Genomic DNA, 26,247 nt, shown 5'->3' on the forward strand with positions numbered 1-26,247 from the left:
TCTAAATATATGTAGGCGAGGAATCAGAAGGAATAAATGTTGGTTGTTACGCTTTTTTCAAAGGTTGGTCTAGAAGTGATCTATTCGGTCATTACGGGGATTGAACCACCCGACTTGAACATTAATTTACAATGTTCTGAAAACTCATATGTGAATATGTACTTAATGTACATAATGGAAGATATTGATTTGAAAAATGTATCGGAGGTAACCACTTTCCCTTCGATGGGACTCGAACCCACGACCCTCAGTTTTCAGAGTTTTCAGTCAAATGACCTGTAAAGGCAAACAATTGTTTCAGTACAAGCAGAACTTTACTCTTTCCAGATCTTTGTTCATTATTCGGATAAGTTCGCCAATACATTCGTTGGTTCTAGCGATATACAACTCGACGTCGTCTGCAAACAGCTGGATACAGCAATATTTTAGCACACTAGGAAGAACGTTGATGAAGCAAGAGAACAGCAGTGAGTTGATAGCATCCACCGTGGACCTACCCTTACGAAACCCAAAATGATTGCTTGACAGACCGTTCGTACCTTCAGTGTATGGGGTAAGCCTGTTGATGATGATCTTCTCAAGTAACTTCCCCGTGGTGTCCAGCAGACAGATAGCTCTATACGCCGAGGGGTCACCGGGTGGTTTCCCCAGCTTCGGCAATAGCACCAGTTTCTATCTTCCACACCTATCGGGGAAACTACACTCGTCCAGGCATCTCTGCATAACTGTCCTGCGCATGTCAGGGTTCGCCATGACCGCTGCCTTTAGAGCGAGGTTTGGTACTCCGTCGGGCCCCGGAGATTTGTTCGTGTCAAGGGTTTTGACCACCGCAAGCAACTCTTCGTTGCTAACCGGTGCCACTTCGGCCGCACTTTGCGGTGCTGGAGGCCAGGGACTTGTGACATGAGACGGGAAGAGAACCTCGATAATGCGCTTCAACCTAGCCGGCGGCCGTTCGAGAGGTGCTAGTCCACCTCTGATCTTCGCCATTACTATTCTGTAGGCATCGCCCTAGGGATTAGCGTTGGCGTTCTGGCAAAGGTTATCAAAATACACTCTTCTACTGCTTCAAATGGCCTTATTAAGGGCCACTTTTGCAACTTTGAACGATAAGCGGCGTTCATGGCAACATCTTCGGAAGGTGTGTGTACGACCTCTTGGACCGGAAACCGGCTCGTTGTACAAATCGCCGCCATCTTCGACCCAGTTGCCGTTGTTGGCAGGGACATGGTACGGATCCGCAAGAATGGCGAAGGATCAGCAGCTGCTGTGGCGACGTCTCTGACTAGGAAACCTACTGCCACAGCAGCTGCTGAGCAGTTGCACAATGGTTAAGATTCACCTGTGCTATCCGCACTGCGTCTTCTTATTGCCACCATAAGGGCAAGTAGGTCCACCCATAACATTGTTACGGGCTTGCTTCCTACTAGCGTAGATAAGGCACCTAGGTGCTTTATCGCAGGCCTACGCAAAATGTCCCTCTTCACCGCAACGTCGACAAAGGTTGCTACGGTCCGGCCCCTTGCACTCCCATGATTTGTGGCTAGACTCGAAGCACGTAAAACAGTTTTCGACTAAAGGTGTTTGAACATGCTTACTGGGCATATTGACCATCCAACCTTCAGTTTACCGACCGCAAGGACCTTTTTGGCGTCCGCGACTTGTAACTTAAACCAAGCTATCTGCGTGCCAAAGGGCCCCCTCTTAGTTGTACAGAAGTCCGTTCAACTTCTGTCCCACAATGTATCTTAATCACGGAGACGAGATCCTCTGCCTTGGTGACTTCGTCCGGAGAGTCACCTTGGTGCCCAGATACCTTACCTTCACTCCCTCACCCAGGGCATCCCGGGCCAGCCTTTTGTAGGCTGTTCGGCTCGCTTATGCTCCACGCTTCAGCACCAGGATCAGTTCACCTACCCTAGTGCGTCTGACGCATCGCACGTCGTCACCCAGACTTTCGGAACCTCCCATGGACTTTAGGACTTTGGCGTACTTGTCTTTGTCGGTTTCAATCAACAAGGCCTCGCCTATGTCCCTCGGTTTTCATGGCGGATGTGGCACCTCCCCTCTCCTCTTGGTCCTGCTGACGAATCACCAAAGATTTTCAGTTCAATTGGGTACCCTCTCATGACGAATAGGTTCCTTCTCGAGATTGACCGTACCGCTGCCCGTAATGACCAACCGCCGTTTGGCCTTGTGGAGCGTGGGACGTTCGGCGTTACTAGGCTGCTGCCTGGCGCGTTTCGGGCGCGCCTCAATCAGGCCCTCGTTGACGCTCGAGGCGAACTCAATCACCTCTTGCGTCCCCTTCGTACCGCTTAGGAGAGAGGAGGCTTCAGTCTGCGAGCCTACCTCGACCTTCTCACTTACCACCTCCCTCTTAATGAGCGTGTCTTGTTCTCGCTTTGCAGCTTTCACATCCTTGCTGATATTATTTCGAACGCTCGTATGCACACCTTGAAAGTAGATGAATGTCATATAAACAAGGCTGAAAATGTAAGAAATCCTACTGATTCAATAGTCTTTTAATAACCATCGGCGTGGTAAAAAAATACTCGGTGGCGTGGTAATTTTTCAAACGGCGCACTGAGGAGTATTTCAGCCCAAACCCTGGCCAAAAGTCAAAAACTTTTGTTTTAGAAATTTCTCAAATAGTTATTATATATATTATATAGTTATTATTAATATACTAATTGGCCATGGAATTTTTGAACCAATATTGTCAACTTGTAAGCAATGCTGGCTGTCAAAACTTCGCCATAATTTTGATGGTAGTTTTATCACAAGTGTGCATGAAAAAATGTTCACGTGTAATCCTGTTTTTCTTGGTTTTAAATGATTTTTAAGATGAAAGTCAATATAGGTATCAATAATGAGGGTATGTAAAAAGTTTTTAAGCATGATTCAATCTGAAAACGTTTATACGTGATATATAACCATGGTTATAAATGCTAGCTTTTTTCTATCTTTTTTACAATAATATGTTTTACAAAATAAAACTTTTGATTGGGTTCCAAACCCGTCCAAGCAACAAAATTGTCAGCGTTGGAAAGATTGGAGTTTCCTTAATAAGCTCCATGAAAAACATTTCACGCATCCTCACGCAATCGTGACTTATTTTTATTTCAAAATAGTGAAATTTGCATAAATAGTTAGACAAAAAATCATCGTTTTGAGCGATAAATGTCGCATAAATTGTGTTTCGCTTCCAAAGAAGAGTTGAGATTTAGATCCATAAGAAGCATCCGCATTTTTGGGATGTAAAGGTTATTAAGAAATAAAGCGATTGATTTGCATTCCGTATTTTTGGATCTGCTCCTTTTGATGTTACAACACTTTATCCATGAACATAAATATTATCCGAAGACAAATTTATATAGTCAAAGTAAATAAACATAGTACACCTTTTCGATAAATATAGTTAGTAACAATCAAATAATGAAGATAACATAAGAAAGAGCATACTCACTGGAGGAACCACTCGTCGCAACCACGCTGTAGTTCACAAAGGGAGTGTTCTTGCGCCAAGTGGCGCCAAATAGCAATAACGGACTCCGCCAATGGTAATACTTCTCTGCTAGATGATTGCAAAGAGCATAAAAACAAAAAAAATACACTTTTCTGTTTATAATCAATGCATTTAGAGACGACAAAATGATTGACATAGTTTTGGCCACGCTTTTATACTACGTACTCCTATGTGCGGCGGCGGCAGCGCAAAAAAAATCGTCGTCGGTGGCGGCGCACAGGTCTGATTTTCTGCTGTGTTTTGCTATTTTAGGGTATCGGCAGGTATTCCCGGAAAGCCAATGCGCTTCCGTTTACCCCTCTTATGCCGCAATTACATGTTTAATTTCAATTTCAATTAGCTATATAGTAAATTTTCGAGTGACACACGCTCCCGGAGGAATTTTGTCAAAATAATGTTTCTATCTTTGGTTTTTGAGCCTGTCTGTGCCGGGAATGTTACCCAGTCGGAAATAACATCCGTAACTATTATTTCACCATCATTACCAAGAAAACGGAAAGAACAGCCATTCATTGCAGTGCGGTATAAACCTAGTTGTCATAGTTCATAAAGCTCCATTGCATATTTGTTTGCGTTGAATCTATACTCAGTTTATCCTCCAATGATTTACGCACTAATAGATCTTCAGCTCCTGACAAGTTAACAATGCGCTAATTACAATCAATTCATCTAGTACTGAACCACACACACTCACACTTGTTCAAACTCAACATTAGGACATATGCAGCAGCAGCATCGCTGGCGTAATAAATCTATCAAGCACGGGATTTGATTGGACAACCTGCGCCCTTAGTCGGCGTAGCGATAAATCATCACTCAGTCCGCGCCCAAGCCTATACTCGTCCTGACAAGCTATATATCCAATTTCACGCTCGTCTGTTCCGATTCTATGATAAATGTCGATCAAATTGTTCAACATTGTTGCTGCTGCTTTTGAGTGTGCATCATGGAAGCCATTGTGCACTTAAGGCGAAACGCTCCATTACCCAATTTACGAACTACCGCATGAAGTGCGGAGAAACACAATTCAGAACTCCTTGACGCATGTCCTTAATGCGTCCGTAGCTAGGGAAAACTCCTCATCCTCTCAGATAACAACGGCCATCCTCTGCAGTGCGCTACAGTACCGGAGCCGTCGTCATTGTCATTTGCACCGGCAGCGTATTATGATTATTATTTATGATATCAACAAAATCAAGTATCATTTTGCGCAGGTATTACCCCCGTTTTCTTTTGTTCGGTTTTCCCTCGACGGATTGCATCCGAATTCCACGAGGAACTCTGTATGGCAAACCTACATATAGAACGTCACCATCCATACTTGAATGCGGCTCTCAGGATCGATGCTGGTGCAGTTGCAGCACTCAGAGCCATGAAGCCCATAAGGCAGATAATAGCTGAATAGTGACATCGGATTGTCATAAATTATGTTTGGATGGCATGTTTCGTCGTCTGGTATTTTAGACAAGTAAATATACAATAGCGTTTAATATGCGATATGATAAAACGCGGGATTTTCATTCAAAACGAAATAAAAATATCTCTAACTTTCTTCTAGTCGATATGCTGATCCTTAAATCTATTGGATAGTAAATCAGATCTTTTGATAGAGCTGCCTATATACTTCAGTGAAACAGTGGAAGCTTGACAGTACTTGCTGAATTAAAAAAAAAAAGCAAACTCAGATGGTTAAATACTTTCCAGACCCCTTCTTCTTGTACTAACAAACAGCCGGTAGAGTGTATGATTATTAGAACTAGTACTCATTAGATTCCGGACGGAAGTATACTTATATAAGTGCCGACTCTTCTTCAGCATTTATGTTGATTGGTAGGACGTACTCATACACTTTAGTCAACCAAAATCGATCTGGGCAGTGCTTCAAATTGTAATTAAATGAAATACTATTCAGCACGCTCCTCTGCACTATAAAGACGACGAAAACGGTCACCCTTAAAACCCTGTCGGCTGATGGCTCCCAGTCGAGCAAGACCCATTCCTCAACACCGAAGGACCGGGCTTTTCTCTTTCCCTCCAGCGCTGGGTGTAGATATGTGTGTACTACACATACGAAATTTCGTTCGTGAGCCCACGCCCTGGAAGAGAGCACAAATTGATCGAAGTACATTACAAATTAAATTGCTACTTGAGATTAATTACATTCAACGTCTGGTGCTGTCGCTCGTTGTACTGTCGACTAAAACTCATTTACCCGAACGGTGGTACCCCGAATTTAACTCTACCACTACTAATGTTCGGTATGGTTGTATACTATTTCGCCGAAAAACATTTCGCGGAATTTTTTTTCGCGGTACGACATTTCGCGGAATGTATCAACTCTCCGAAACACATTTCGCGGAATGAACCTTTTTTCCGAAAGACATTTCGCGGAATGTACCTTTTCACCGAAAATCATTCCGCGGAATGCCATTTGGCGGAATTCAGTTAGAATAATTATCATTCAAATATTTAACGATTTCTGCTTAATTACATGAAATGCAGGCCATTTTTTTTGATCTTATACAAACCCGAACCCGACTCGTACCCGAGAATTTTTGCATTTGTAAACCCGTACTCGACCCGAACACAACAAAATTTAATTATTAAGGCCCGCACAAAAGCCCCCCGGAAAATTCAAACTAGATATTTTCTGGTTGTCTTTAAATTGAAAAAAAAATGTCAGCCCAAACAAAGAACTAACCTCACAATTAACAAAACTGAATAAAATAATTTTCAGTATTTTATTTTTTAAACCCGTACCGGACTCGAACCCGGTATTGTACTAATTTTTCAAACCTGAATTCGACCCAAACAAATCGGGTTCGGGTTCGATTCGGGTTGCGAGTTTCAAAACCTGAAACCCCACCATATCTACTGCCCGGTATAAGGCGAAAGGAGTTGCTAATGTCTTCTTCCAAAGAACACGTCTTCCCGGTATAAGGCGAAGAGAGAAGTACGCCTTCTTTAAATGGATGCATCTGCCTGGTATAAGGCGAAGGGAGGGGCAATGCCTTCTTTAAATGGATGCATCTGCCTAGTATAAGGCGAAAGGAGTTGATAATGCCTTCTTTAAAAGAACGCGTCTGCCCGGTATAAGGCGAAGTGCGGTGTAACGCCTTCTTTAAATTGAAGCATCTGCCCGGTATAATGTGAAAGGAGTTGATAATGCCTTCTTTAAAAGAATGCGTCTGCCCGGTTTAAGGCGAAGGCAGAGGTAACGCCTTCTTTAAATGGATGCATCTGCCCGGTATAAGGCGAAATGAGTTGATAATGCCTTCTTTAAATGAACGCGTGTGCCCGGTATAAGGCGAAAGGAGGGGTAACGTCTTCTTTAAATGGATGTATCTGCCCGGTATAAGGTACAATTGAAATTTTAAAAACTGCTTCTAAGTATTCTGGGAGGCCTTCCTTAGCCGTGCGGGAAGATGCGTGGCTGCCAAGCAAGACTATGCTGAAGGAGGCTTGGTTCAATATCTGGCCCGGTCTAGGAAAATTATCGAAAAATTTGTTTCGGCTTTTTAGGTAGAAAAGATTTAACGTGTTAATCTCGTGTTCAAAGAATTAAAAAAATGGTAACCTGGCTTAGAAACCTCGCAAGTAATAATTCTAGGAATGCTGAATGAACAAAGGCTGTTATTATTAATATTCCGCGAAACGGTGCATTCCGCGAAATGGTACATTCCGCCAAAAGTCATTCGGTGAAAAGGTACAAACCGCCAAATGTCGTACCGCGAAAAGTTACAAACCGCCAAATGTTATTCCGCGAAATGTTCAACCGCGAAACTGAATTCCGCGAAATAGTTTTCGGTGAAATGTTATACAATCGTTCGGTATATTAGGAAGAACATTCCCAATCGATTGCATTGGGAGGGGGGTGGATAGGATAGATTCACCACTGCTACGAAGATTGCTCCTCGATCACAATAGATCTTCGTAGGTGACTTTTGCGAATTGGTCGCAAGTACGACCATCCCCGAAATCTGTATGGGATTCCAGGTAGTATTCGGGACGCACTGGCGGCTGCTTCCATGGATGCTCTTTTCTACTACCTTAAGGATTCTGGTCTATACTTTCAAATATTATCCATGGGCAACCCGAACACTCTGGTTCGGCGATTAGTCCTTTTGCCAAAGGCGAACGGGCTTTCCATGGATATAAGTCCCCCTCCCCAAATGACCACCCATCGCTGTTCACCTTTTTTCCGAGAGACATTTCGCGGAATGTACCTTTTCACCGAAAATCATTCCGCGGAATGCCATTTGGCAGAATTCAGTTAAATTATTCTAACTGAATAATCATTGAAATATTTATGGATTTCAGCCCAATTACATGAAACATGGGCTAAATTCTTTTGGATTGTGATTTAATGCAATGAAAGAAGGTCATGCCTTCTTTGAATGACCCCATCCGGTCGTTACAGCGCAGAGTAAGGGAACAGTGCCTTCTTGAAATGGACACGTTTTCTCGGTATAAAGAAAAGAAAGGAGGCAGTCCATTATATGAATCAACGCATCTGCCCGGTAAAGGGAAAAGATAATGCTTACTTTGAATGGATGCGTCTGCCCTAGAGACGGGCTTTCACATTTAGCAAACCCAAACCCGACCCGAACCCGATTTGAAAATTTCCTTCAAACCCGGACTTGGAATATTTTTTTTATCAAACCCGAACCCGAGAATTTTAGCATCCGTAACCCCGTACTCGACCTAAACCCGACACAATTTCATTATTTAAGCGCGCCGTCTTGCCCAAAAATTCAAACTAGACATTTTTGGTTTAATTTTAAAATCGAAAAAATGTAAGCCCAACTAACGAACTAGCCTCACAAATAGCAAAACTGAATAAAATAATATTTAGTGTTTTATTTCTTAAACCCGTACCCGATTTTTATATCTCACAAACCCGTACCCGATCCGAACCCGATATTGTACTAATTTTTCAAACGCGAACCCGATCCGAACCCGTCGGGCTTAGGGTTTCAAAACCCGAAACCCGAACATCTCTAGTCTGCCCGGTATAAGGCGAAATGAGTTGATAATGACTTTTAGAAAAGCACGCGTCTGCCCGGCATAAATCGAAAGAAGTGGATAATGCCTTCTTTAAAAGAACGCGTCTGCCCGGTATAAGGCGAAGGGAAGAGTAACGTCTTCTTAAAATGGATGCTTCTGCCCGGTATAAGGCGAAAGGAGTTGATAAAACCTTCTTTAAAAGAACGAATCTGCCCGGTATAAGGCGAAGGAAAGGGTAATGCCTTCTTTTAATGGTAGAGTCTATCCGGTACAAGGCAAAGGGAGGATGTAAGGCCATATTTAAAAAAATACGTTTTTTCGGTATAAGGCGGAAGGTAGAAATAAAAACTAATTCATAAAAACGTCTATCCGTAACAAGCCCAACAAACATTGGAAGCTAATGGAGCGTTTATTCACCTAAAAATAGTTATCTTCAGCTAGAAAACTAGCTTATTCAGCAAAAATTGTTTGTTGGGAGGTAAAGAGAGGAGATAATCTCTTCATTATATCTGGCCCATCTGCCAGATATTATAAAAGAATTGTAAGGGACAATTGAAATTTTGAAAACTACTTCTACATATTCTGAGAAGCCTTCCTTAGCCGTGCGGGAAGAAGCGTGGCTGTCAAGCAAGACTATACTGAAGGAGGCTGGGTTCAACTTCTGGACCGGTTTAGGAAATTCATCGAAAAAAAATGTAACGGTATAAAAATATAAAGGTATAAAAGTTTTAACGTCCTAATCTCGTCCGAAACTTCGCAGGTAATAATTGTGGAAGTGAGGAATGAACATTAAGCTATTATTATTAATATTCCGCGAAATGGTGCACTCAGCGAATTGGTACATTCCGCCAAAAGTCATTCGGCAAAAAGGTACAAACCGCCAAAAGTTACAAACCGCCAAATGTTATTCCGTGAAAATGAGTTCCGCGAAATAGTTTTCGGTGAAATTTTATACAATCTCAAAAAATACAATTTTAAATTCGAAACCTCCATCCTTAATAAGGCAGTGAATACCACCGGAGAACAGCGCATTATTTTTTGAAACTATTTGATAAAGTCGGATTCATCGTAGAAGCAGAGCATCAACACTAACGGAGCTAAGGTGTAAAATTGGAACTGTCCGCTGGAGAAACAAATTACGGAATCCGGTCGAATACCGTTCGGCCGAATGCCATTTGGCAGAAGGACGCTAGGCCGAAAGTTGTTCGACCGAATATACCATTTGGTTGAACAGACCATTAGGCCGAAAGTAATTTGGCAGAAGGGGTCATTTGGCTGTAATGGGTCATTTGGCCGAAATAGTGATTTGGCCGAAGAGTTCATTTGGCCGTTAGGGTTATTTGGTCGAAAGGATCATTTAGCTGAGGGTCTTTCGGCTGAAAGAGCCATTTGGCTGAAAGGTTCATGTGGCCGAAAGGTTCATTTGGCCGAAAGGGTCATTTGGTCGAAAGGGTTATTTGACCGAAAGGGCCATTTGTACGGAAAGGTCATTTGGCCGAAAGGGTAATTCGTCCGAAAGGATCATTTGGCCGAAAGGGTCATTTGGCCTAAACCGTCATTTGGCCTAAAGGGTCATTTGGCCGAATGGGACATTTGGCCAAACATGGCATTTGCTAGTAGATTTCGACTGTGCAGTTGTAACTTAATTTTCGGATTGGGTTTCAGTCACAGTCGGATTGGCTTTCAGCGTTGACAGTTTTACTTCATCGCCGACGTTTCGATTCGGGAAAAAGATCTTCTTCAGGGCCACAACCACTCAATCAACACAAATAAATCCAGCCACCCATCCACCACCCAATACACATAACCCACAGTTATCGCTCATCTTCCGGCTGTGTGACAAAAAGATAGTAAAAAATAGTGTGACAAAAAGATAGTAAAAAAAAGGCAGCTGCTCATTTTCCGTCATCTTTGAAACTTCCGCAGGAAACATTTCGTACTACGTTAATCTGCAGATTGTGTTTTCTGCTCGTTGAAGGTCCTCTCGGGATGGATTTGGTGTTACATGGACATTAAGGGTTGTTTGGGCGAATTACTTTTTGTCGAAGACCAGTAGTCCGAAAGCTGTTTGGCCGAGTATGCCATTTGGTCGAGCAAACCATTAAATCAAAACTCGTCAGCCCGAAAGTCACTTAGCCGAACGTACAGCCGAAAATGTTTATATTATCAAAGATTTGTCGCAGAGTAAACATCTGGTCCGTTGTTGATCGTCCTCTCCGCAAACGGACAAAATCTGCTAAACAGAATTCGGGAGATTACTTTGTAGGCGGTATTGATAATAAGGATAATCGAGTCTGTGCCCTTTCTTGTAAATAGGACATACTATGAGGCCATCAAGTCAGCTCGAAGGCATTTCTTCTCCCTTCCAAATAATTTCAATCACTTGATGAATTTTTTCGTTAGGCCGGTCACTCCCAACTTTTAAAAACTCGGGCTAAATTCCATCCTTCCCAACGGCAGTCAACAGATTTCCGGAGCTGTCAATGATCATGACTGGCACCGTAGTGCACCGGTGTGCTTTTCTTGCGCATGTTACTGATCGTTTTTTAGAACTTTCGTCGTACCGCCGTTTCTTACGCCGGTGAAGTTTTTTCTCAACTGCCTTTAGTTCTTTATATCGTTCTCTATTAGGGCGTGTAGCCGCCACTAGCATGCTGCCTCTAGTCTAGTTTTTCTCATCAGACGCTCTTTGGCACATCGAATTAGCCTTTCAGTTGGTTTCCTTGTGTGGTGTCCAAGTACCTCTGTGGCTGTGAAACGAAATTGACCGTCTCTTGGACTTGGTGTTACAATGAGTTCAAATTTTCCCCAGTTGGATGTCTCGTCGAGCTTATGGGCGAATTGATCCGCAACTCCTTAGCGCGACACTCGATGTATGTTCAGCCGCATGGGTCTCTCACTCCTAGAACCGGTGATGTTGGACAGCCTTGCGCAAAACTTACATACCACCAGATAGTGGTCAGACATCTGAGAAATACTGACCGTCCACCAAATCATGATCGATTTGAAAACATGTATCGCCATTTGGGTGTCTCCAGATGTGCCTTTTAATATTCTTGCGTGCAAAATATGTGCTACAGATAGCCATTCCTCTGTCTGCGATAAAATTTTCTAGCTTCAGGTCGTTGTCATTGGTAGCTGGAGGCTTTCATTTTCAATGACTAGGCGAAAGAACTTAAGAACTTCCCTTCAGACCTGTGTGTTTGCGTCACCGATGATGAATTAAAACGTCGTGTTTTGGTCATTCTTCGTAGGTCTTGTCTAGACGCTCATAGAACTCGCCCTTCACATCATCAGCCTTAGTCGTTGGTTGGTGCATATGCATCGATCAAGCTGGGGTTAAAGAATTTGCCGGTTAAAGGGGTTAAAGAATTTGTTAAAAATATCGAGTTTTCAATCAGTTTTCGTTAAAAATTGTCGTGTCCTCTACCGATTTCTCAATCCTGTATTTTCGATTACATTTTTCGGGATTGATTGTTGGTTTTTCGGTATGCTGCCTTACCAGGGCTGTAATACCTAGCCACGTGATGCAGTGCTGCCTTCTTAGGAATTGTTGTCGTGACACCGCTTCTCTTGTTCAGCCGCCCGCTACGGGTCAGACGCTGTTTTGGGTCGCCCCTAACATGAGGAACAGACGCACATGTAGGGTAAGACGGTATAATATGCCCCCCCCTAAGGCAACTCCTTGATAACTTTTTACTTTTCAACGCAATTTATACAAACTTTGTGTTATTTGATAGTCCAGGAAGTCCAAAATGCATTGCCCATGAGTAGTCATATAAAAATATTACAGATAACACGTAATAAAGCTTTTTTGAAAAGTCGTGAAAAAATGAATTTTAAAAAGTGCCTGGGCAATACGCCCCACCTCAACCAAAGACGTTTCATAGCCCTTCATTAGTATTTCATCAATCCCATAATAAAAAGGCTACAAATTCTTATGCGCTTGACATTAAAAAACCAACATAGGTCCATTCAAGGAGGTGTGAATTACATTTCAATATTATCCATACAATTTGGAAGCAACTGCTGCAGGCTCGCTGCGCTTGTGTCCAGTTGGTAAGGGCATATCGTCTTGCCTACACTGGGGCGTTTTGCCCAGTGAAACATGTTTTCGAAAATCGTTACATTTTTGAAGATGGAAGCAATTTTTTATCTTATTAACCACTGAGGAAAGTTATTTTGTTGCCCAACTGAGTGTTCCAGTGCAAGTTTTGCGGACAGTATGCCAGAGTCGCACCAGTATGTTGAGCAAACAAACATGAAAAGTTACATCAAAACTGTAACTTTTTGTATTTTGCTATTATTTTCATTGTGTAATACAAAAATACTTCCACATTTACATAGTATGGTGGGCTTACAAATACTTATTATAGGTACCAACTGATTTTGACCATTAATTAGTTATAGTTTTCTAAAAATCAAAGGGGGGCGTTTTGGCCAGGTGGGGCGCATTATACCGTCTTACCCTACGTTTGATTAAAGTCCCCCACTCCAGGTCTAGGATTGTAGATTGTGATTAGGATTCAATAACATTACCAAAATTGACGATTTTTGCTTGAACTGTGTCAATGTTTAATGCTTTCATGCGTGCTTACTCACCTCTACAGGTTGGACTACGGGCTCAAAATACTATGTTTTATAATGTACAAGAAAAGCATCATCACCGCTAGGTGGATTAATGGAGGGAGTTTTGTTATACTTTCCCTTTTTTTATTGTCTCTCCTATGAAGCATTTTCGTGATATCGCTCATTTCACGGGCCAACGCACTTCGGGATAATTGCGCTCGGTGTAATGACATTCAGGCTTCAGTGTCAAACTCGTGGTATCGTTCCGGTCCTTCTTTATGTCATTTCCATCGTCATCGTCTTGTCGAGGAAAAACCGATTAAAGCTGTACCAACAAATGCCCCCGCAATGCAATCCCAAACCCTATCCCAATTTAAATCCTAAGATCCTGTCCCGAAGACATCGACGGTCGGTCAGCGGCGCCTTTCGAACAACAACATTTCCCAACACCTTTCGCTTTACGCCTCGGGCTCCGGTATGACGACACCCTGTGGATGTGGATGGGCTTGTATGCCTTTCTTAAGCCCTGAAGGGATGATTCGCTTCCAACATCCGGAGCCTCTACTCTCTCAGGGAAGATAAAGAACTCATCAGGCGGAAGATGTCCCTCTCTAAGCTGCAGAAGGCAGTCATGCAGAAAAGCTTGCTTGCTCGAACGAGCAACTTACGTAGGAGCAACTTCCTGCACTGCACCCGGGACCTCCCCTTCCCCTCGTACAACCCGAAGAAGCAGTGCAAATATTATCCTTTCCTTTTGGGAAGACCCACGTCGTGCGTTTCCTTAAGGTGCTGGCGGTTGTTCTGCACTGGGGAAAGCTCCCTTATCGAAGCAGAAGCACACAACCAGCGCAGCGCAGCGTCGGGTGTGGTGCTCGGTCGGTTGGTCGGTCGGTGGTCAGTTGGTCAGCAGCTACTGTGCTTGCTCAAAGCAAACAGGCTCGAGTTTGTAATTGTTATCTTGTTAGCTTTTCCGAAACAAAGTTATAAACATATTCAAACAACGGACATATGTCACTTTAGTGTGTCTTCTCTTAAGTGATGCGATGTGGGAGGGAGGATAGATGCCGCCTCGAAATTGCAGTTTGAAGAGGTCCTTCGCTTGCCTTTGCTTATTGGATTATGCCGTTTATTGAGACATTTTGAAGAAGTTACAGTGCTGCTGGCTTTCAATCTTCTGTTTTAATTGAAATGTGTAAGCATCAAGTTGTGATTCAGTTAATATTAAAAAGTACAGTTGGCAACACCTCAATTTTCCAAGAATGTTTATATGTAACTATTATCACGATAACACCTGATGCTTGCAACAATAGTCTATTGATGTTTCACAGAGCCACGACTCTATTTGAGTTTGACGTGGTTTGCTGGCATATGAGAAAGTTACTCTTTGATACCACGTCAGCTCATACATAGGTAAGGAAGGATGTAACTATCATGATGGAAAACAGGAAACATCTGTTGGATGCGGATGGGAGCTTCATTTCTATTTGAAATGAAATCGTAGTTGAACAAACACTTACCTTCAGGTTAATAGCACTGACTGAGCCAAGATGCAATACATTGAACTCTTCCTTACTCGATATTGAAAGTTACGTTGGTCAGGAAGATTACCTGTTAAATCGTGGTAGAGAATAAATCGAGTTACAGACCATCGAGTGAGAAAGAGTTTACTGTAGAACCAACGGCAGTTTGTAAGCTTTTTCTTCAAGTCGAAAGGTTTGAAAAAAATCGATTTAAAAAGTTTAAAGCTATTTGCAAAGAACACCATTTACTAATCCTTCATACATCACAATATGGACACTGTGAAGAAAAGAAAAGTTTTCTAACAAAATCTTTTCCTTGTCAAAATTGAAATTTTATTTCTTGTTTTTTATCCAGAACTAAACCAATGAAGGTACTTAATAACCATTTCAGACTCCAAAGAAACTCAGATTGCTATGAGATTTTGTTTAATTCAACAACTTTGAACAGGGGAAGATCCATTAATTATGTAACGCAAAAATTGCGCGCAGTGAAAATCATCTGTGGCCCTTGCGGATTGTTGTCATATGAACTGAATCAGTTGTGAATTTCTCTGAAACTATGGTGAAATTTACTGAAATTTCATAGTAGTTTTAAAAACAGATCGTAATCTATGAAATAGTAATTTTTACCACGGATTTTTTACTGTGAAATTGGTGAACTTCAAACCAGTGCTGACGAAAAGATCAAGATTTCCTGCGGAAGCTAACAGAGAAGTTTTTTGTTTTGTTATAATTTGCTATTCTTTTCTTCTTTATTCCTTATTTTACATTTCAACATTTCCATTTCATGCTCCAAATCGTTTGATTTCTTCGAATTATTTTCCTTTTTCATTTTATATTTTTTCTTCAATGTGTGTTCTCTAAATCGACTAGGAGAGGATCATATCATGAATCACCCACTTTGAACGCGCTTACAACGGCACACTAGAAGCTAACTCACTGAAATCAGTATAGCGAAAGGCATCTAGGGTCTGATTTCTCGAAATTAAACGCTTTGTAATCATGTCATCGTCTCGGATATTCCTGATGCGTCCTGTTCAAACCGGAGCTATTATGATAATGGATAAACTGGTGAGCACGTTCCAAATCTTTGCTTTCTTTCTATCATTTCCTTATAAATTTAAAAATTGAAATTTGAAAATAAATTAAAAAAAAACACTAAATACGTACAGGGCATCGTTTGTTACTATCGCCGCGGATATTGTGGGAGTCCCAGGTATCCGGTTCACGCTTTAGTTAGCAACGGTGGCTCTTCTCGACCTTCTATTCCCTGAGTAGTTAGTACGAATAAGGGCGTCCTTGTAAAGTTTTGCTGTACCTGTTATGAATAACTAGTACATCCCGTTTCCTACACTTCCTGAAGCAACTTAACTTGCTTCAGGGGTAAATTCTTTTTGCAGTACTAGTCTTCGTAACATAAAGGGCACCATTACGGAGCATGAGATATGATCAAATTATTCGTAGTACTACTTGACCAACACTCCCAGCTAGGTGAGGGATAGAGGATGACACACACACACACATTCGGTTCGCACACGACTGGAATCGCAATAAGGTAGGGGAAGAGGCCCCAAAACGCCCCCCCGATGCAAAACGCCTTTTGTGGTTTCCCTCATATTTACCGTCATTAATATGTCCGTAACAAAACTAGATCTAAAATTATGTAGGATAGGCGAAGAAAGTTTCAAAATAGTGCATGGGAAGGTCGGAAAAACTGAAAATTTCCACATTTTGAAGAAACATCTAACATTTTGGCGAGGCAAAACGCCCTAGTGGCAATAATCTACAAAGTACTTGCGTCTCCACGGACTATCCATACTAGAATGCTGATTCGCCGACGCGTGGTACTTTATTCCCTAGGAGCCGCCAGCTGAAAGGCGTTTTGCCTCATGAGTTTTCCGGCAACAAAATATCACCACTTTTTTGAAATGTGAATATTATCAATATGATTGAGATTTTTGACAATTTTTGAATGGCATCAACTAGCTATCTTGTTTAACTGATGCATAATGTAAAAATACCCATGAATAGCGTTACAAATGAGACAATAGAGCAGTGTTTGCTTAGCTAGGGCATATTGCCCCCCCTTCCCCTAGCAGTTCTTGCATCGAAACGTTCAATGCAAGAGATGGCGTTGATACAGTCGTAGTATTGTCTATCCGGAATAAATTTATACAGCTTTTTCTACCGAAGTTGGATTTTTCTCCAGATACAGGCAACTTTCCCAATTTCGGAAGTAGTGTGCTGGATTCGCCTAAAGGTGCGCTAAACGACGCATCAATTAGTTTGACAAATAAAACTTCGGAAGAAAGTTCGGTTCGGAAGTCCCGACTTCCGAATTGTAACTTGGTGCTACGCCGACAATAAAATCGAATTTTCTTCACTACAAAATTACTAATCATCTTTTCACCTCGTACTACATTCCTTATCACTACTTTCTGCTAAAACTTCAACATTTTCCATAAATTTGCGAAATAGGTACCTGGTTTTCCCATACATTTTATCGATGTCCAACTACGATTCTTCCATGAGCTAGTGATGAAGATTTTAAAACATAGAGTAGCAGGTTTAACAAAACAGATTGAAACGCCGGTATCGCCACTTATTGGCGAGTAGCGTAAAAATTGTGGGGTTTGAGTAAGTTACCATCAGCGTGTCGATCAGTGCGCAGCAAGCCATGACTCGGCCTCTTCTGGTCAGACCTCCGTGGCGTGTACACCCACCCACGGAGAGCTGCTGTCATAACAATTCGATCCGGCCATTTGGGGCCACATATTTTGCCGATCCTTCCAGGTTATTTGTTGGATCCTGACGCTGATTTCAAAAGGTGAGTTGAATTCACATTGGTACGTGTTCAAATTTTTGATGATTAAAAAACACAAGGCAATGGGTTTATATTGCTACAAAGCGCGTCTGGAAGAACGCTGCAAAAATGGATTATGGTTTGGAAAATCACAAAGCGCGTCTGGAAGACCGCTGGAAAATGGATTGTGGTTTGGAAAATCACAAAGCGAGCCTGGAAGAGCTGGAAAATGGTTTGTGGCTTGCAATACCACAAGACAATACAATAATAATAAATAAATATAACATAAGTCTAAAATTTAGGTATATACAGGGGATGGACAAAATAATTAGGATAGGCAAATTTTGGGTAAAATTAGATGTGTTGTAACTATCTTAGTTATCATCCGATTTTGACAGTTCAGGCATGCCCGAACTAGAAAATTAATGCAGTTTGACGGTATGTCCATGGAACCGACTATGGCCACCGGATTCCGGAGATATTCCGGGTTTTTCGGAGGTAGGTTCAAAACCGTAAATTTGAGGTGGATATTAAGAGAAGTTGTAGTTAAAAATTGAATAATATTAGTAACCACAAATGAAGTAGGGCTCTTGCTGATTGGAACCATATATTTATATTTGGAATCGGACCAGAATCTAGTGAGATATGGCCATTTCTTTAAAATCGGTTCCGATCGATACTTATCAAAGGGGTCAGGCCACAACTTCATTTGCATCTCGCTTTTTGATAGATCGTCCTCTATGATTTTATTCTAGAAGGGTTCTAATGTGTCCAGAATGAAAAACCAATTGAATAAACGGATCCTGGAGTCGCTGGGATGTCCCCGGGGAACCTGTGAATGGGGACATTTAAGCTTTAGCACCAAAATCAGTCATTCGACGGCTCTTTTTTCATGGTTTTCGATCAGGAAGCGAAGTATGAATATAAAATGGTCCATTGTCGACTCTGACCGCTTTCACGATCTACGCATTGGCCCCGGGGAACCTGTGGAAAGGGACATTTTAGTTTTACCACCAAAACCAGTCATTCGACGGCTCTTTTTTCATGGTTTTCAATCAGGAAACGAAGAATGAATATAAAATGGTCCATAGTCGGCTCTGACCGCTTCCAGGACCTACGGATTGGCCCCGAGGAACCTGTGGAAGAGGACATTTTAGTTTTACCACCAAAATCAGTCATTCGACGACTCTTTTTTCATGGTTTTCGATCAGGATGCGAAGTATGAATATAAAATGGTCCATTGGCGTCTCTGATCGCTTCCAGGATCTACGGATTGGCCCCGAGGAACCTGTGGAAGGGGACATTTTAGTTTTAGCACCAAAACCAGTCATTCGACAGCTCTTCATTCATGGTTATCGATCAGGAAGCGAAGTACGAAAATAAAATGGATGATTGACGGCTCTGACCGCTTCCAGGACCCAAGGATTGCCCCCGGGGAACCTGTGGAAGGGAACATATAAGTTTTAGCATCAGTTATTCGACGGCTCTTATTATAGGTTTTCGATCAGGAAGCAAAGTATAAATATAAAATGACCATTGACAGCATAGACCGCTTCCAGAACCTACTGGTTGCCCACGAGGAGCCTGTGGGAGGGGATATTTTAGTTTTTACACCAAAATCAATCATTCGATAGCTCTTCTTTAATATAAGCAAAGTATTAATATAAAATTGACCATTGATGACTCTGATCGCTCTCAGGATCTACAGATTCCCCTCGGAAAACCAGTAGAAAGGAACATTTAAGTTGTAGCACCAAAACCAATATCTCGACGGCTTTTTTTTCGTGATTTTTGATCAAAAAAAGCGAAAGTATGCGAAAGCGAAGTATGAGTATAAATTGGACCATTAATGGATCTGACCGCTTCCAGGACTTACGGTTTGCCTCCGGGGAGCTGTGGAAGGGGACATTTTAGTTTTAGCACAAAAACAATCATTGGACGGCTCTTTTTTCATGGATTTTAATCAGAATGTGAAGTATGAACAAGAAATGGACCATTGACGGCTCTGACCGTTTTCTGGACCTACGGATAGCTCACGGGGAACCTGCCTACTTCATACTTCGCTTCCTGATCCAAAGCAATGAAAACAGAGCCGTTGTATGACTAGTTTTGGTGCCAAAACTAAAATGTCCCCTTCCACAGGTTTACTGGACCAATCTGTAGGTCCAGAAAGCGGTCAGAGCCCTCAATGGTCCCTTTTATATTCATTTCTCGATTCCTTATCGAAACCACTAGGAAAGAGACGTCGAATGACTGGTTATGATGCTTAAAATAAAATGTCCCCTTACACAGATTCTCCAGGAGCAATCCGTGGGTCTTGGAAGCGGTCAGAGCCGTCAATGGACCATTTTATATTCATACTTCGCTTCCTGATCAAAAATCGGTTTTAGTGCTAAAACTAAAATGTCCTCATTCACAGAATCCTCAAAGGCAATCAGTAAGTCCTGGAAGCGATCAGAGCCGTCAATGGTCATTTTATATTCATACTTTGCTTTCTGATCGAAAACCATGAAAAAAAAAGCCGTCGAATGATTGACTGGTTTTGGTGGTAAAACTAAAACGTCCCCTTCCACAGGTTCCCCGGGGCCAATCCATAGGTCTTGAAAGCGGCCAGGGCCATCAATGGATTATTTTATATTCATGCTTCGCTTCCTGATCGAAAACCATGAAAAAAGAGCCTTCGAATAATTGGTTTTGGTGCTAAAACTAAAATGTCCCCTTCCACAGGTTCCCCGGGGCCAATCCGTAGATCCTGGAAGCGGTCAGAGCCATCAATGGACCATTTTATATTCATACTTCGCTTCCTGATCGAAACCCATGAAAAAAGAGCCGTCGAATGACTGGTTTTGGTGGTAAAACTAAAATGTCCCCTTCCACAGGTTCCCCGGGGACATCCCAGCGACTCCAGGATTCGTTTATTCAATTGGTTTTTCATTCTGGACACATAAGAGGCCTTCTAGAATGAAATCATGGTGGATGATCTATCAAAAAGCGAGATTCAAATGAATTTGTGGCCTATCCCCTTTGATAAGTATCGATCGGAACCGATTTTAAATAAATGGCCATATCTCACTTGATTCTGGTCCGATTCCAAATCTCAATATATGGTTCCAATCAGCAAGAGCCCTACTTCATTTGTGGTTACTAATATTATTCACGGTGCGCCGGTAGACCGTTATTATAAAATAAAAATGTCCATCAAAACCAAGTACAGGGCTCGATTCCTGTGGTAATTCTGCACCTCTGGACCAATTTTTAAAAAAATCCCTAGGAGGAATCTCGAGAAATCTTGATTTGAAGTTTTTAATTAAGAAATTTCAAAAGAATCTATATTTTAATTCAATAATATCCCCAAAATACCTTCAAAGCCGTCCAAAAAGTGGTCCAAGTTGTTTTCAACCAGTTTGCATTTGTTGCCTTTATTACAATTATAAATTTTTACAACTGATTAAGCTCACCAAACTGACTTAGGTATGTTTTTTGTATGGCTTGAAACCGTCTATCTTCAAGAATGCTACCTTTCGTTCAGAACCATTCATGAATTCACGTGCAGGCTGCAGATTTTTTGTTGAATGCCATTCAGATTAAAGTCTGTATTTTTTTATTGTATTCACAAATGTATTCGAGCATCAGAAGTAAAGATTGGAGTACGGAAGAAATTGATGAAAAAACCAACAGCTTAAAGATTTGTTTAAAGTAGTGTAGTTGTTTAGCATTATATAACAGGTTAGATCTTCGTCAGATGCTGTAACAATTGAATTGACGGAGATTTATCAAATTCTGAGATTTCCCCGCACAAGGATCATCGGACTGGTAATGACTCCAAAGATGGCGGTAAGGAAAAGCTACGATTTTCAAGAGCGAGCTCGGCATATAGAATGAGATCTCGAGAACCAAGGAAAACATCAGGAAAAACAAGAGAACAGAGAAGAATTTTACAAGCTTTGTGCATATTCTTTTGGATTTTCGGTTACAACGAAGATAAAATATTCAATTTTTAAACTTATATCCGCCACTACACACCTAGTTCGGAATTGTTTAAAGCTGCTCGAGAAACCTCATGTTGAGTAAATTTATGGGTAAACCAAGTACAGATGAGGCATCAACAAATAACATAGAGTTCACTAGAATCCCGACCTTTTGGATTACGTCACGGTAAGTTACTCTGCTTTAAGTAACAATTAACAATTTTCTAATTAATATTCAAATCAGCAAGTTCTGAATAATTTCAAAAAAGTGTACGCAAGATACAGCTCTTTTTAAACTCGAGCATGGTTTTGAGGAAGCAATTGAGGGCTTTGCTAGCAGCTGGAAAAAGCCGCAGCTTCCATTCACATCAAAGTACCATATCTTGAATTATCATGTTTCTGAGTTCTGTAGATGTACCGGAATAGGTCTTGGCTTACATATCAAACATGCTTTTTCTAGTCCGTTGATTAGAACTTTGACGAGATTTGGCAGCAAAGATCGGTTAATAAGTGCTGTGATCGAGTATAACAGCTTCTAACTACTATTATTCTACACGAACTCTGGTCTTACTGCTCTCCATTATGAACATAAACACTAAATTAAAATTAATTTTTACTTCTCATTCTATTAAACATGGAAAGCAACACTTATACTTAACTCGAGCAAGTTAGCCATACAAAAACATACTTAAGATAAGTCAGTTGTAAATATTTATGGTTCTAATAACGGCAACGGGTGCTTAGGGCCATCTTTGGCGTTGTGCAAGAGAATGGTGCTGTGGCGGCGAAGGATGAAACAAGAGCTCGCCCAGCTCTACGGCGAACCCAGTACCCAGGTAGCTAAAGCTGGAAGGGTACGATGGGCAGGGCATGTTTCAAGAATGCCGGACAGCAACCCTGCAAAGCTTGCTGCAACCCTGGTGGTTACTTCCGACCCGGTATAAGAAGAATTGAAGGACATCTATTTAGATGGATTATTTAGGGGTTTTGATGATATTTTTGGATTCTTATATGGATTCTTTTGAAATTTCCTAACTAAAAACTTCAAATCAAGATTTCTCGAGATTCCTCCTAGGGATTTTTTTTAAAAATTGGTCCAGAGGTGCAGAATTACCACAGGAATCGAGCCCTGTACTTGGTTTTGATGGACATTTTTATTTTATAATAACGGTCTACCGGGGCACCGTGATTATTCATTTTTTAACCACAACATCTTCTAATATCCACCTCAAATTTACGGTTTTGAACCTACCTCCGAAAAAAACCCGGAATATCTCCGGAATCCGGTGGCCATAGTCGGTTCCATGGACATTCCATCAAACTGCATTAATTTCCTAGTTCGGGCATGCCTGATTTGTCAAAATCGAACGATAACTAAGATAGTTACAACACATTTAATTTTACCCAAAATTTGCCTATCCTAATTATTTTGTCCATCCCCTGTACTTGCTATCTAATTTAAGTATGATATCTCTGCGAAATTTTAGATAAATATCATATCCTAGGCCAGATGTTCAAAAACGACTTGTACAGGCGACCCATCTAGCAGAATCGCATATTGCTTGCGACCCTCCCACATTATCTTTTAGAATTTGGATCAAAATGAGTTCGCGTTAGATTGAAAAAACCACGTCATTATATTACTTAGAATGGATTGGAAATGATTTGAAATTCGAACAGATTTAGATAAGATTTGGATCAGATTTTGGTTGGATTTGGATTTGATTGGGATTGGATTTGGATTGGATTCGGATTGGATTTTTATTTGATTGGGATTGGATTTGGATTGGATTCGAATTGGATTTTTATTTGATTTGGATTGGAATTGGATTTGATTTGGATTGAATTTGGATTGGATTCGGATTGGATTTGGATTGGATTTTTATTTGATTTGGATTGGATTGGATTTGGATTGGATTGGATTGGATTTGGATTGATTTGATTGGTTTGGATTGGTTTGGATTGGATTTGATTGATTTGGATTGATTTGATTGGTTTGGATTGATTTGATTGATTTGGATTGATTTGGATTGGATTTGATTGATTTGGATTGATTTGGATTGATTTGGATTGATTTGGATTGGTTTGGATTGATTTGGATTGGTTTGGATTGGTTTGGATTGGTTTGATTGATTTGGATTGATTTGGATTGGTTTGGATTGGTTTGGATTGATTTGGATTGATTTGATTGATTTGGATTGATTTGATTGATTTGGATTGGTTTGATTGATTTGATTGATTTGGATTGATTTGGATTGATTTGGATTGATTTGATTGGATTTGATTGATTTGGATTGATTTGGATTGATTTGGATTGGATTTGGATTGGTTTGGATTGATTTGATTGATTTGATTGATTTGGATTGATTTGATTGGTTTGGATTGGATTTGGATTGGATTTGATTGGTTTGATTGGTTTGGATTGATTTGGATTGGATTTGGATTGGATTTGGATTGATTTGGATTGGTTTGGATTGATTTGATTGGTTTGGATTGATTTGATTGATTTGATTGGTTTGGATTGGTTTGGATTGATTTGGATTGATTTGGATTGGATTTGATTGGTTTGGATTGATTTGGATTGGATTTGATTGGTTTGGATTGGATTTGATTGATTTGGATTGGATTTGGATTGGTTTGGATTGGTTTGGATTGATTTGATTGATTTGGATTGATTTGGATTGGTTTGGATTGATTTGGATTGGTTTGATTGGATTTGGATTGATTTGGATTGGATTTGGATTGATTTGGATTGGTTTGGATTGGTTTGTATTGGATTTGGATTGGTTTGGATTGATTTGGATTGGTTTGATTGGTTTGGAATGGATTTGGATTGATTTGGATTGGTTTTGGATTGGTTTGGATTGGTTTGGATTGGTTTGGATTGATTTGGATTGATTTGGATTGGAATTTGATTGGTTTGGATTGGATTTGATTGATTTGGATTGGTTTGATTGGATTTGATTGGTTTGGATTGATTTGGATTGGTTTGGATTGGTTTTGGATTGGATTTGGATTGATTTGATTGATTTGGATTGATTTGGATTGATTTGGATTGGATTTGGATTGATTTGGATTGGATTTGGATTGATTTGTATTGATTTGTATTGATTTGGATTGATTTGATTGATTTGGATTGATTTGGATTGGTTTGGATTGGATTTGGATTGATTTGGATTGATTTGGATTGGTTTGGATTGGTTTGGATTGGTTTGGATTGATTTGATTGGTTTGGATTGGTTTGGATTGGTTTGGATTGATTTGGATTGATTTGGATTGGTTTGGATTGGTTTGGATTGGTTTGGATTGATTTGGATTGATTTGATTGGATTTGGATTGGTTTGGATTGATTTGGATTGATTTGGATTGGATTTGGATTGGTTTGGATTGATTTGGATTGGTTTGGATTGATTTGGATTGGTTTTGGTTTGGATTGATTTGGATTGATTTGGATTGGATTTGGATTGGATTTGGATTGATTTGGATTGATTTGGATTGGATTTGGATTGATTTGATTGATTTGATTGATTTGGGTTGATTTGGATTGGTTTAGATTGGATTTGGATTGATTTGGATTGGTTTGGATTGATTTGGATTGATTTGATTGATTGATTTGGATTGATTTGGATTGGTTTGGATTGATTTGGATTGATTTGATTGGTTTGGATTGGATTTGGATTGGTTTGGATTGATTTGGATTGGTTTGATTGGTTTGATTGATTTGATTGGATTTGGATTGGATTTGGATTGGATTTGATTGGATTTGGATTGGTTTGGATTAGATGTGGATTGGATTTTGATTAGATTTGGATTGGATTTGGATTGGATTTGGATTGGATTTGGATTGGATTTGGATTGGATTTGAATTGGATTTGGATTGGATTTGGATTGGATTTGGATTGGATTTGGATTGGATTTGGATTGGAATTGGATTGGATTTGAATTATTTGGATTCCATTGTATTTAACAAAATCTCAAAATTTATTGTTCTCCGTTCACTACATAGATCCAAATCCAATGGCTGTGACAGATTTGTGGGACAAAAGTATGAATCAAGATTCGTATTTCTCAATCCATCATTGATCAGCCCCCGACCTTCCTGGGAGTCGCGGCCCACATTTTAGGAACACATGTTCTAAGCGGTTGTTAGCAAATTCAATATCAGTATGTTGAAGGTATGTTTGCTAGTATTATATAAGAAGCTGATAGTTGGATTTAATTGACGATATAAGATATTTAGATTATTGCTACAAAATAAAATGTTTCTTGTGAGATCAATACCATAACACTAGGTACCAATATAGATTAACATTTAAACGATACAACCTATTGCCTTGCATTTCGTTGTTCGTCTTCGCATAGGACTTAGACTCAGGACTCAGGAGAGAATAACTAATTCATATCATATTGTGTTACTGAATTCAACAGTTTTTCTAACATAGGCTGTTATAAACTTGGTTCGGGATGTTGTTAAAATAACCAAATTTTCTAACAAAACTATGAAACATAACTAATTCTGTTATAATTTTGTTAAGAAATAAAATTAAAATGTGATAATATTTTATCACAACTCGATTATATCAACGGTTGCTATAAATAACTGATGTTGTTACAATCATGTTATAATCTTGTTTTGCCATCCGACTACGACTAATTGATTTCGCTACCTCCATTCGCAGCACTTGATTCCAACACAGCCTTCCGTATCGGTACACCTTCTGCTTTCCTGTTTCCTTCTTCTTCTTTCTTCCTTATTTATTCTTCTTTCATCCTTCTGTTTTCTTACTTTTTCATTCTTCGTTCTTCCCTTTTCTTTATTCCTTATTTTATACTCCTTTCTTCCCTACTTCC

The 26,247-nt window shown here is 40.5% G+C and overlaps 1 protein-coding gene across 1 annotated transcript in view; it reads right to left on the minus strand.

The window, feature by feature from the left end:
* Nucleotides 1–2,109: 2,109 nt before the first annotated feature.
* LOC134221609 (uncharacterized protein K02A2.6-like) overlaps nucleotides 2,110–26,247 on the minus strand; it is a 34,460-nt gene continuing 10,322 nt past the window's right edge. The window contains exon 2 of the mRNA XM_062700798.1: nucleotides 2,110–2,456. Within this exon, the coding sequence (XP_062556782.1) occupies nucleotides 2,110–2,456 (347 nt within the window). The remainder of the gene's footprint in view (nucleotides 2,457–26,247) is intronic.

This window comes from Armigeres subalbatus, chromosome 3, assembly GCF_024139115.2.
Source record: "Armigeres subalbatus isolate Guangzhou_Male chromosome 3, GZ_Asu_2, whole genome shotgun sequence".
Taxonomy (NCBI): Eukaryota; Metazoa; Arthropoda; class Insecta; order Diptera; family Culicidae; genus Armigeres; species Armigeres subalbatus.